Below are 12,372 nucleotides of genomic sequence, written 5' to 3'. Positions count from 1 at the left end.
TAGAAGCTGTGTGATCATCAGCCCACTGATCAGCTCGTCTTCACAAGGCTTGAGCAGACACTGATCAAGCTTCATGTTAGGAATGGAAACAACACTCTGGGTGGCCCTCTTCATGTTGCCTAGCTAAAAATACATTTTCACAACATGAAACAACAAGTCAAACAAAAATGAACTCATTCTGAGTTGGGATTCATAGTAACATAGCATTGTTCCACAGCTTTTGCTCCAAGAGTGGTTGGTATATTTGTTTTTCAAATGCGTGACGCTCAACCTGTTGCCTGGTGTTTTTAATTTAATTCATTTTAGATGTATTTTCTATGTATGTTTAGATTTTGTTTTTGAAGCAAGTATCTGCATTTCAGGGGATAGGAATTTTTATTTCTTTGAAAAAAATCTCTCAAGGTGACTGTGTGTCAGTGCAGGTTCTCAGTAAAGCTGGGATTATATTTTCTGGGCCCCTGGCTCTCATGCAGACTCATTCGGGTCTGCATGACATATCTACATTAAAATTAACAAACTATGCATGCGCCCCAGGCAGGTTACTTCAAAGGGACTTCAAGGAAGCATAACAGAAATGACTACAGGGTTCCTGGATCTCCTGCTGTCTGTGTCCGTGCCTACAATGGAGTACAATTGAGGCCTTATCTAGGCCAACTAACACTGTTGATAAAATAGTCATCTTAAGAGTCTTGAATGCTTTAACTGAAGGCAGCTGGTTCTTGAAGATGCTTCATCCCATATCCAAAAGACTTCTTCAGTTCTGAAAACTGATCCAGGGTATTTAACTTCTAATGAAGCTATTACTTTGTGGTGGTCCTGAGCTTAAGACCCAGTAACACACTCAGACAGAAACAGGGAGGTTGAACTGCAATGCACAGAGTGCACTGACTGAGAGGTTTTCAGAAATGCTACCAAGAGTCATGGTATGACATCATATATCAGATTCTGTTTGGAAAGCTCTATACCATGACACACAAGGATCAGTTATAATATTAATAAGCACTGGTTCACAGCTAAGCTGGTTAGGCAGAGACTGGGAACGGAGAAAGTGTTGTGAAGTGGGGACACACAGGGAGTTTCAAAGTACAGCCAGTCCAGTTTAATCCTGTCGTTATCTTTAGGCCTGCTCAAAGGAGTGACACCAGTTCTCGGGAAACGACTTCCGCTCATGTCTGGAAAGGTCTCAAGCAGGCAAGCCTAAATCCCCACTCCACAAGTAACAATACACATCTAGTGAACAGACTAAAGGGCCAAAAGACTCCCAACCTCCACCCAGTACTTTTCACCCATGTTCCCATTTCACCACCTTGACCATTCATAATACAACAGGTCTAGACATCCCCCTTATTGGTCATCACTTCACAGGACTCTCCCCAACTACCACAGCCCTTTAAATATACTTTCAGTGCCTCCTTTTAGGACCCATAGTAAACTTCAACTGAATAAATAGTTCAATTTATCAATGCTACATGGATGGAACCTGATTTTTTTTTCTTTTTTGATTAATGCTAGTACTAATCAAAGCAGAACTAGAAAACAATATTGTGACATGATTAGGAACAAAGACATTTAAATTGGAATTTTAAAAAGCTCCTTGAAGTTTATGACAAAAAAATATACTTGTGGGGTTTGCACCGACCCCAGTTGATAGGCTATGGGTTAAAGGAGAAGGGACACATGGACAGAGAAGGTAGGTGGTTTGAGAAAGGAGTAAAAGAGTCCATCTACAGTTCATAATTTGTTAGACAAAGTGACAATGTTTGTAGTTTTGCCTCTGTATGCTTCAGTTAAAATGTAGTTGAAGTACTGATTTTCTGCTTTAATTGAACGGGTTAAGTAAGAAAAATTAGTTCAGGACTTTGGATTTAAGTCTTTAGTCATTTTTATTCATAGTCCTTTATTCTCAGAGGCTCAAACATATTTGGACAAACTAACATCAATATAAATGTAAATATTGTTTTATCACTTGAATGAAAATCCTTTGCAATCAGTGATTGCCTGACGTTTAGAACTCATGGACATCAAATACTGTTTCCTACCTTGAGATATTCTGCTAAGCCTTTAACTTCAGTTGATGCTTGTTTATCTGCACTCAGATTTCTATTTAATAACTGAAAAACATGTTCTGTTGAGTTGAGATCAAATCAAAGATTTAGCCATTCATGAATATTCAGTTTCATTCCCTAACAAAACCCCTCTTGTGTTGCTTTTGCAGTATGCTTTGGGTTATTAGATATTTCCACTCTGAAGCTCTATCTGGTCATTTTTGTTGCATTTGACAGCGTATGATCAGCGACTATTACCTTGTACACGTCACATTTCATCCTGCTACTTCTATCAACAACATTGTTAAAATTGCATCCACCATGTTTGCCAAATGATGTGGTATCCTTTGGATAATGACTTGATTCTTTCTGCGTACTTCATTCTTCTCAAGTTAGTCTTGATTTAATGTCTTCAAATATGTTTTTCTGATATGTTCTGATGTTTACCTGCAAAAATCTTCTTGTTCTTAAGTGTAACCAGTGATTTGCACTTTGCTGTAATACTTCGTTTAAATTCAACAAATAAATTCAACCTCCTTGAGTTCTCAACTCGATTAGATGTTGGAAATCATTCTGTCATTTGTGAGCTTTCGGCCATTTGGTGTTTTTGAGATGACCAGGTCATGCCTTCTTTTTTTGTAATTTTGACCACTCCTAAAGTTTTTGCTGTCTCTATGGTAATTTTATTCAGGATTTTTAGCCTTTTTTTTAGCCTCCTTCACCTTGAATGGCATCACTTTGGGCTTCATATTTAAACTTACAGTGAAATTCTATAAAATACAAATTCATCACTTTTCATTAATATGGCTGCTTCCATGAAACTGCTTCTCAATAAAATCCGTTGAATCAAAGCTGAAAATCTGCACTTCGATCACATGTTCAACAGCTGATTTAAAATCCTCTGTGATGGTGGGCAGAGGCAAAAATAAATTTTGTCTTTGTCTTAGGAATTATGGACCTAACTATATATCCACTTGAACTAATTGAAGCTAATAGTCTACAACACCAAATACCAGCCACCTATAAAACAATTCTGACATCTCTTTCTATGTGTTTCATAACCCCCATTCACACATTGAATTGACTTTAGTGATGGCAGGGTGGTGAATCGTCTCATGGATAATTCACACCTGGGTTCATGCTACCCCACCTTTTGACTGGCTTTGTGACCCCTAGTGATGACAGGGTGGGTCAACGACTCTCAAGACGACAATTTCTAAAGACAACTGTCCCATTAAAGGCTAAATACCTGAGACCTCCCATTAGCTTTTAGAACTGAAACAAATTCAAGAGATAACTGTTATTATTATTGGCAGCTAGAAATGCTATGACTGAGGTGTGTGTGTGTGTGTGTTTGTGTGTAGCAGGGGGTCTTCATGAATTTTATACACTGAAGTCCTTCCAGCCTTAAGCTGTTAGAATGGGCTGTTCTAATGACCTAAATAAACCTGAAGGCTGTTTGTTTGAATGGCTTCACTATATAAAATTCATGAAGACCCCCTCCTACACACACATACACACACACACACACACACACATAAATGGCCTGTATTTATATAGCACTTTACTAGTTCCTAAGGACCCCAAAGCGCTTTACATATCCGGTCATCCACCCATTCACATTCACACACGGGTGATGGCAAGCTACATTGTAGCCACAGCCACCCTGGGGTGCACTGACAGAGGCGAGGCTGCCGGACACTGGCGCCACTAGGCCCTCTGACCACCACCAGTAGGCAACGGGTGAAGTGTCTTGCCCAAGGACACAATGACCGAGACTGTCCAAGCCGGGGCTCGAACCGGCAACCTTCCGATTACAAGGCGAACTCCCAACTCTTGAGCCACGATCGCCCCAAACATGCACACACATGCACTAAACCAACTCCCAGTTTTGGGTTTGGGAGACAGAAACTCCAGATTTTTTCTCCAGATCAGTCTTAAAACTTTGATTTTTGTTTAAGATTTGTGCCTCCCTTAGCACTAATTAGCATCTATCTGTCTCTGTTCAGTGAATCCATGCACTTTATAGATGCTGCTTATTAAACAACCAGGCTTGCAGGAGTTTACTGACAACTTCACCCTAAAAATACTGTAAATAAACTTCTAGTATAGATCTCTCGCCTCAGGGTTCCTTTAAGGAAAATTAAAAATAATAATAATAATAAAGAAATGTAAACATAAAATAAAATAAAATAAAATAAAATAAAATAAAATAAAATAAAATAAAATAAAATAAAAAAGAACAACGATTTTTGGCCCTCATAGACTCGAGGCAATAATTTTTAATTAAAGTGTAAGAACTAAAGAAACTGTTTGGTATAAAATGAACATATAAGATTCAAATACATTTCATTTGATCAATTACATTAAATCTAATGTACTTATGTACCAAATTTACACAGAAAATCATCATGTGATCAAATTACTTAAAGTCAGCATTTTGGGCATAAACATTTTTTAGATCGGTCAACAATTGCTTCAGACCAGTGAGTCTAATATTTTATTGATTTTTTTTTTAGTTAAAAGTTGAAAAAGTTAACATCCCACAATTTTAGTCTGTAAATGACCATTAAAAAAAAATCCACGTTTGACTTAAGTGAAAGTGAGTTCAGCACAATAGCACCACCCATCCATTCTAGTTTATTTGGTATGTAACAGTTATGCAAATAAACCTCTTGAGCGCTTAAATAGTTGTAGGATACCGGCCAAGTAACTTCGAGGAACACTGACAAACAGCACTCACCTCAAACAGAAGGAATCTCTGCTCCCTATTGTAAGTAAAATTTGATTTCCATCGTTAGTTCTGATAAACACTTTTAATTGGTATCTTTCATTTGGTTATCTTTTGAAAATGTCCTCATTTCATGTCCGTGTGAACCGTGGACAGGTTTTTTAGATTCGTCTCAGCAACCCTGGTTACTGTCTAGCACGAGACCAATAGAGACCAATACTTCTTCTCTGTTCCTGTAAATCTTTAGTCATTTATTTGCGTTATCGTTCACACTTTGTCGGACTTTTTAGTCTAAGCCACATTCAGACATGCGCGTCTTTATATTTGGTTCTATATGTTATATGGGTATGTCACTTTCCGTAAGCACCTGAAATTGGCAGAACTGGTCATTATGGGGGTGTCTCAGTCCATTGTAAGTAGTTATCTTGGCCAGGGTAATTGCTGCATGTATTCCAACTTAATTTGTGTTTATATTTGTTACAAACTGCGGCCCTCTTGTCCAGGTTTGTCCAGGATTTCAATAGCAGTAAAACTTGACCGTGACATATATAAAAATTGTATTATATAAAAATCTCAGATGTAAAGCCACAATAATCTCTCCAAAATCACAAGCCTTTACCCCTCGTTGGCATTAAACTGTAAGTTAAATTTAACACAGACTTAAAATTTCTACAAATTTACAAGATAAATCAGCATCTAACAGCAACAACACTTTAACAGTCTTAAGCGACCCGTTTACCCGTGACTGGGTCTTGGGTTATTAAGGTAATTTTCAAATTTACTCGTCAAGTTCATCTCACCTTATATAAGCTTATCATTGTACTAATTAAGTTATTTTCAAATGTAGCACGGCCTTCAGTTCCAGTTTCCCGAGACTTCAACAGAGAGCGTGAGAGAGGTGGTAGGCGTAGGCGTGGGGGAGTACTGTACTACTTATGCAAATTGTCACCATAGCAATGCAGCCCGCCGTTAGAATCGGTTATATGGTAATAATTAGCCAACGAACAGTTAATTAAGTCTGCTGCTAGTGAAGCTTCAGGTATGTAACAGTCAAGCATGTAAATCCATTAAAACGTAACTTCATAATGATATATGATTCATAGGAACGCATTCCCTATGTGACATGTGTGTAGCTGTGGGGTACAGTTAATTACAATCCTGGGTTTGTTTGTATAGCACATAGTTGCTAAGCGCTTCACAGTTTGGGTGAAACCACACCTTTAAGAGGTGAGGACACTATTAGGTATCCCCCCACCCACACCCTCTTCCGCCTAGAAAAGCAGCAGAGTGAGGGATTTCGCTCTCTTTCACGCTCATCAGCTGTTTACTCCGGTATTCCATATTTGGGCCTGGCGGGCACTAGTCACCGCTTGCTCACTACACACAGCGAAGGAAGTGAGTCACGCTGACGGTAATCCTACGTCTCTGTTGCTTTTCAGCCGAAGAGAACAAGGAAGGAACGTGCCGCCACGAGAGTTCCAGCGCATCAGTACCGAGGGGCAGACAAATACAGCAGGAGGGCACCGACAATAACTACGTTAAAATGTGAGTACTCACTTCTGTACTTCTAACTTTAATTTTTATCGCGTTTAGTTGTGTAATGTGTGGAAGTTTTGTCGGCTGTGTTACGTCTGTTTGTTGTTGTAAATTTTATTTGATTGTATTTTATTAATGTTTTTTAAACATTTTATTTATTTATTTATTTATTTAGTTATCTAATCTCATCTCCGGAAATACCCCCCATCCAAAATACATTGTTTATTAATTGTTAATTAATACGTTGTTTGGGTGAGCTGCATACAGCTGTACGTTTCTCGTCACAAACTTTCTGAATTTCCATTTGGGGGTTTCCGCACCGCCTGAAAACTCAAGCGCGTTATTTCCACTAAGTAGTGTGACGTTCCCTTCATCACAGCTGGCTGGAGGATATACGTTATACATTTTTCTTATATTCTTTGTCTGGCTTTTTTATTTTGTATCCCAACGGTCCACAAGCACGTGAACACGCTTTGCGCCGTGTCCTCATCTGCAGGCGCGGGGGGAATATCGACGAAACCGCTCCTAAAAATGGCTCAACTAATCTTTCCTTTTCAGGGCGACATTTTAACAGAGTTTTGCCCTCGTAGTTAAACATTAAAGACCGCAGTATAAGCAGCTGGAACAAGCCTGTGCCTGAAAATAGGTCAAGTTGTTCCAAACAAACCTGTATCAGAGGTTTGCGTATAATGACAGCCGCTCGCCTTTAAACGAGCACAGTAAACATGGTGTGTAGACTGAGAAGCTACCTCATTTTCGAGCTCACCTAACTTGTGATTATAGAGAAAACAAACACCCCCAGTGATGCGTTTAAGTTCCTTCAAAACGTAAATCATCCATCTGTATAACTCCAAATGAACGTGTGTAAGACCATCTGTCTTCAGTAACATGCTGTTACATTTTGTTAATCATCCAATTTAAGGGCTTCATTAAGAACAAAAGTTCAAGATAAACCAGGGATTTAAAATAAGAACATCAGTTTTAAAACAACCTTTTATAAATAAATCAAAGCGTTTTTACAGGCATTTCTTACTCTTTGTTCGACAGTAACTAAAATCACTGGTTCAAGTGTCTAAAAATGAAGGTGTAGGCCTGCTATAAAAAAGAAAACAGAAAACAATATTTATATTCAATTCTGCAGATGTGTGGTTTAAATAACTGTTGCGGTCGCATGTACCACAATCGTTGAAGCAATTCTTAAGATATTGTGCTGTTTTTAATGGCTTTAATGTCTCTTAGCACTTGTCACCCAAACCATATTGACTCTTCATTGCAGATTCTAGCCTACCCCTGTTTACCTCACGGACAAATTATAAACTGGAAGTCCGAAATGGTGTCTGAGGGGGATAACACATCGATGCTCTCATAGTTCATGCTACAGCAAAACATTTGTTAGGGATTTAAAGTTGCTGCTTGTGTCACAGGATCACGGCTACCCTTAAGGGAAGGCTGTGGCTCCATATAGTAGAGAAAATGATTGTTTTCTGTGACAACACATTACCCAGACTGAAGTAAGAGTGGCACGTCGCAAGCCACAATAACAAAGTACAGTTTGCAACTCAAAAGTTCAAGGATGGACTTTCTTGTCAGGGATAACAGGAAGATGTTAGCACTGTCAGCTGGTTTGTCTGCAGTTGGCCAAAGCCTTGGCCCAATTAAGCACATTTTTTCTCTCTCTGATCAAGTTGACACTGACATTCAACCCAAAACAGACATGCTATCAGAAAATAAACAGCACAATGACCTCAATGAATTTGCATAGTCAAATTACTTGGATGTCAACCTGGCATTTATAGTTTGCATCTGATTTGCCCGTGTACAAACTTTATCTTTTTGTTGGCACAGAGCATGGCAATATATGTAAAATTCACTCAGGACATCTCACCCATGCTCAACACTCCCCTGAAGGCAAAGAAAAATAAATATACACTTCAGGGAAAACTGCACAGGGAAGTGTGATAACTGAAGTTCACGGTCTTCCACACCTCACTGAAATCATAGCAAAACACATGCACAGAATCACATGGATAAATTGTGTGGTTTTCTTCCTTCTTTCTTTGTCTACAGTCACAATGAAGCAAGAGATCAAGGCCGGGGTGGACTTCCTCAAACGAATGGCTGTGACACGTGGTAACTTAGATGGTGCCAAAGCAGAGTTGTTTGCAGAAAATCTTCAAAGACTTCTATGTGAAAAATACAAGGATCACTGGTACCCCGACTGTCCCAGCAAAGGCCAAGCATTTAGGTAATCATCGCTGTTTAAACATTTACACAGTGGTCAGTGAGTGACTTTTTCCTGCAAAGAAAGAAGGCACCTAACTTTTAATTCCTGAACTTTTCACAGATGCATTCGCATAAACAGAAGCATACCCTGTGATGAAGTGGTGTTGCAAGCCTGCAAAGAGACTAACATCATGCCCACCAGCCTGGGATTTCCATCTGAGATGACTCTGTGGATTGATCCACTGGAGGTGTCTGCAAGGTGAGTCACCGGGTGCCTGCAGAGGCAGACAAAGACGCAGCCATTTCTCAGTCTGTTCTGTTCTGAACGAGTGACAGTTGTGATGCAATATGTGAAACAACAAGTGCAAACTTGTAGGAAGTCACAGGCTGGAAAATGGATGGCATGACTTAAAAATCATTTACTCCCTTCTTCACAGATCCAAAGAGAACAACAGTCCCTTTAAAGTTGCTTCTTTCGACAAAGAGGAGAAAGAGGAGAATGAAGGGTGTGTGAAGGATGACCTGGATGTGTCCTCGCTGGACTCACTAAGCCAGGAGACTTCAGATTACCACTCTGCCACATCTTCGGATTGTGGTTCAGCTTCATCGAGTGACACGGAGGAGGAGGCGAAAGATGGGGATGTGCAGGGAGAAAAAGAAAAAGAAGGGCAGGTTGCTGAGAAGGGAAAGATGGATGATGAAAGCTGCAAAATAACCATGGTGCCCAGGATTCGAAAGCCACACGAAGATGGATCAAACAGGGTCAAATACCCAAGAAATATGGTACGTTTTTCTTGCTTTCTTTTCTTTTTGTTTTGTTTTCTTTTTGTTTTGTTTTCTTTTCTTTTCTTTTCTTTTAACAATCTGTTGGTCATTTATTTACCACAATGCTTCTTAGAGCAGTTATCTATGTGGCCAAACCTGTGCTTATGTTAGTAAAAGAAAGCACACCAGGGCTCGCAAAATCGCTAGCCCGACGGGGTATCATATAGCCAGACGGACGGGGCTGAGATAGATTTTGCGAGCCCTGCACACTAATTAACAATAGTGCTACAAGTAATGACTTCTTTGTTACAATGAACCTGAGTACAGTAGCCTAGTCAGAAAAACCCACATGCAGCATCCAGCTGCCACAAATATACACTTACAGATTCTCATCACATATCAGTTCAATTCAGTTTTATATAGCGCTTCATCAGCAGCAGTGATCAACATCTGTTGATCATCTCAAGGCAAACACCTACAATAATAAAGAGAAAACCCCAACAATTAGATGACCCCTCTTTAAGCAAGCACTTGGTGACAGTGGGAAGGAAAAACTCAGGAAACCTCTTTCCATACCTTTTGTAAATTTTTTTGGCTGGCCATTCATGAGGTCTTGTTGATGATGATTTCCAATAATGGAACGACCTCTGAGAGTTGAATGAGGTTTGAATGAGCTTTAAGGACTCTTGTCTACATAAAAGCTAATCCTAGCCTGCCTTTGTTGTGGTGTAGCAGATGTCTTAAGTTGTTGTGCTGGAAATCTGGTTGTCAATTCACACAGTTAGATCACTGCCTTAGCATTGCGTGACTATAAATCTGGGCAACTGAGCTACTGAATGCAAGATTTTTTTCCCTCTTAGTTAATTCACTTATTATATAGAATTAATGGCTTCAATAACCTATGCAGCTGAACATTTCTCTATGAAATAAGCGTGAGTTATCTGTGAATTATACGTTATCCAGTTTTAAGGATTTATGGCCTTGTTGTTAGCGACCGTATAGGTCCAGTGTTGTGATTCATTGGATTTGTTGTTGTTATAAGAAACTGGCTTTATTTCTTTTGGATTAACTGACTCACACTTTTTGCAATTTCTTCCTTTACACAAGTAAGATACATGAACAGCTATTTTTAGTTTCATTTGCAAGTTGTTGTTGATGTTAGCTGCTGCTATATTATTACAGTGTTATGTTTTGTTGTTGTGTGCTTTAGAAAGGATTCATCACATATGGAAAAAATGTGTCTGTTACCATCCTTTCAGATTTCACTCAATCCAATCTTTGTCTCTGTTCAGGTGCCTCCTAACCTTCAGGTCATCTACCACCCTACACCAGTGTGGCCTCAGTTCAAGAAGCATGCTCCAGTTTTCATCAGCACTGTGCCACCACCTCCAGCCCAGCAGGTCGTTGGATACTACGTTGTGCCGCGGACCTTTCCGCAGTTCATCATCCCTCAGGCTCCCCTGCAGCCATGGCGAGCAGGGAAGGAGTAGACCAATTGTGAACTATGGGGAGGGCAAGTTTGGGGGCATTATAAGCATTATAAGCTGAGCCGTCTGATGTCAGGCCTGAGTAGAGATCTACTTGGACCAAAAGGTTTAGCTGTACAGTTTAATTATTCCTTTCATAATCTGAAAAAAAACCCCTCTTTTGTTTCTTCATTTTTCTTTGTCAACGACGGCTATTACTCTGCACAGGGATACCCCACAGCTCAAGTGAAAACTGCTCTTTGAATCTGTTGTGTTTGCACTGCTGCTTTTGTATTGATGAACTGTACTCAACAAGAACAACATCAGTCACTGGGTGCTTGAAGTTGAACTCAGGAATTCTCAGCAATATGTTTAATGCCAAAAATATGTCTTTAAAAATTTTTTTTACCATCTGTAAATCTTTGCAGGGTGTAAAAGTCACAGTTAATCACTGTGAAATGTGATTCAGGGTTTTTAAACTACTGTAGCAATAGTGACAATATCTGTCTATTAAGTAGAAGAGGCTATTTTTTTACTAAGCTGCTTGTAAATATTACCACATCCGATGAGCACTTTATAATCGTATATTTGTTGTAATTTATTCAGCCACCAATGGATGGCAGTCAAGTCACATACAGTCAGTTTTATATATATATTTCAAACTTTGGTTTTAATTTAGAAACTTCACTTTTCCAAACGTGAACATGTTTATTTAATAGCTTAAACGCTCTCTGCTGTAATATACAGAACGCTTGTGTCACTGTCTTTTTCTTGTTTGTTTGTTTTCTAATTTGAAATGGGCTTGCTTACAAAGTCGTGACTTTTTTATTGTTCATTGCTTGCTATGAGGTCCTGCTACAGCTTTATAAACCATGAATTGTTACTTTTCATTTTTTATTTATTTACATTTCACGCTTACGCATTGATTGATTTTGTTCTTAGTTCTTGCTTGAGCCGCTTGTTTTATCGCAGAAGATTAATCCATGCAGTTTTTTCTGAAATCATTGTTCTGACATGAATCGTACTTTTCAGTAAAGTCTTTGCTGTTGCGTTTAAATCCTGTTTGTGTTTCTTCTTTTTTTATTCACTTGGCTGGGAAATCACCTGTATAAAGTGTATCCTCGGGCAGAACTCTCACTGCCGTCAGCGGAACAGCAGGATCTGGTTAGCGGAAGTACTCCAGTGCGTTGGATGCGTCACGTTGCCCAAGGTCATGACGCTGTGCCTCAGTTGAAAGGGTTTAGGAGAAAGGCTTTTTTTCTCACTTTTTGTGTAGTCTATGTGGGGACTTACCTGTGCAATTTAATAAATATGGAGACATCGAAATCAGAGGGCACAGTTACATGAATGTTTTCAAAATGACAAGAAAAACATTTTCAGGTAGAAATGGAATAGTGACAGCAAACGATGTTAGTGAACCCTGACTACTGCATTGAATATAACCTAGTGCAACTCATCCCCGCCACGGCTCTGTAGCTATTGTGAAACTTGCGCAGTCCAGGTTTCATTGCGTCAGAATCAACTTGAAAGATTAAAATAAAAGCACGGGGGTTACATAACTGAATTTCCATACATTTGCCGTTTGGCGTTTTCTCTCAATTAAAAT

At 39.2% G+C, this 12,372-nt stretch overlaps 1 protein-coding gene across 1 annotated transcript; it reads left to right on the top strand.

The window, feature by feature from the left end:
* Positions 1-5,744: 5,744 nt before the first annotated feature.
* On the top strand, positions 5,745-11,812 carry LOC102196741 (protein BTG3). The gene is made up of 6 exons (XM_005741246.1): positions 5,745-5,815; positions 6,216-6,321; positions 8,380-8,557; positions 8,657-8,794; positions 8,973-9,318; positions 10,593-11,812. The coding sequence occupies exons 3-6, from the start codon at positions 8,385-8,387 to the stop codon at positions 10,788-10,790; spliced, it is 855 nt and encodes a 284-aa protein (XP_005741303.1). The 5' UTR covers positions 5,745-5,815; positions 6,216-6,321; positions 8,380-8,384; the 3' UTR covers positions 10,791-11,812.
* The last annotated feature ends 560 nt before the right edge of the window (positions 11,813-12,372 follow it).

This window comes from Pundamilia nyererei, unplaced genomic scaffold (assembly GCF_000239375.1).
Source record: "Pundamilia nyererei isolate P.nyererei 1_Seehausen unplaced genomic scaffold, PunNye1.0 scaffold00109, whole genome shotgun sequence".
NCBI lineage: Eukaryota > Metazoa > Chordata > Actinopteri > Cichliformes > Cichlidae > Pundamilia > Pundamilia nyererei.
This window is presented reverse-complemented; position numbering and strand designations above follow the sequence as displayed.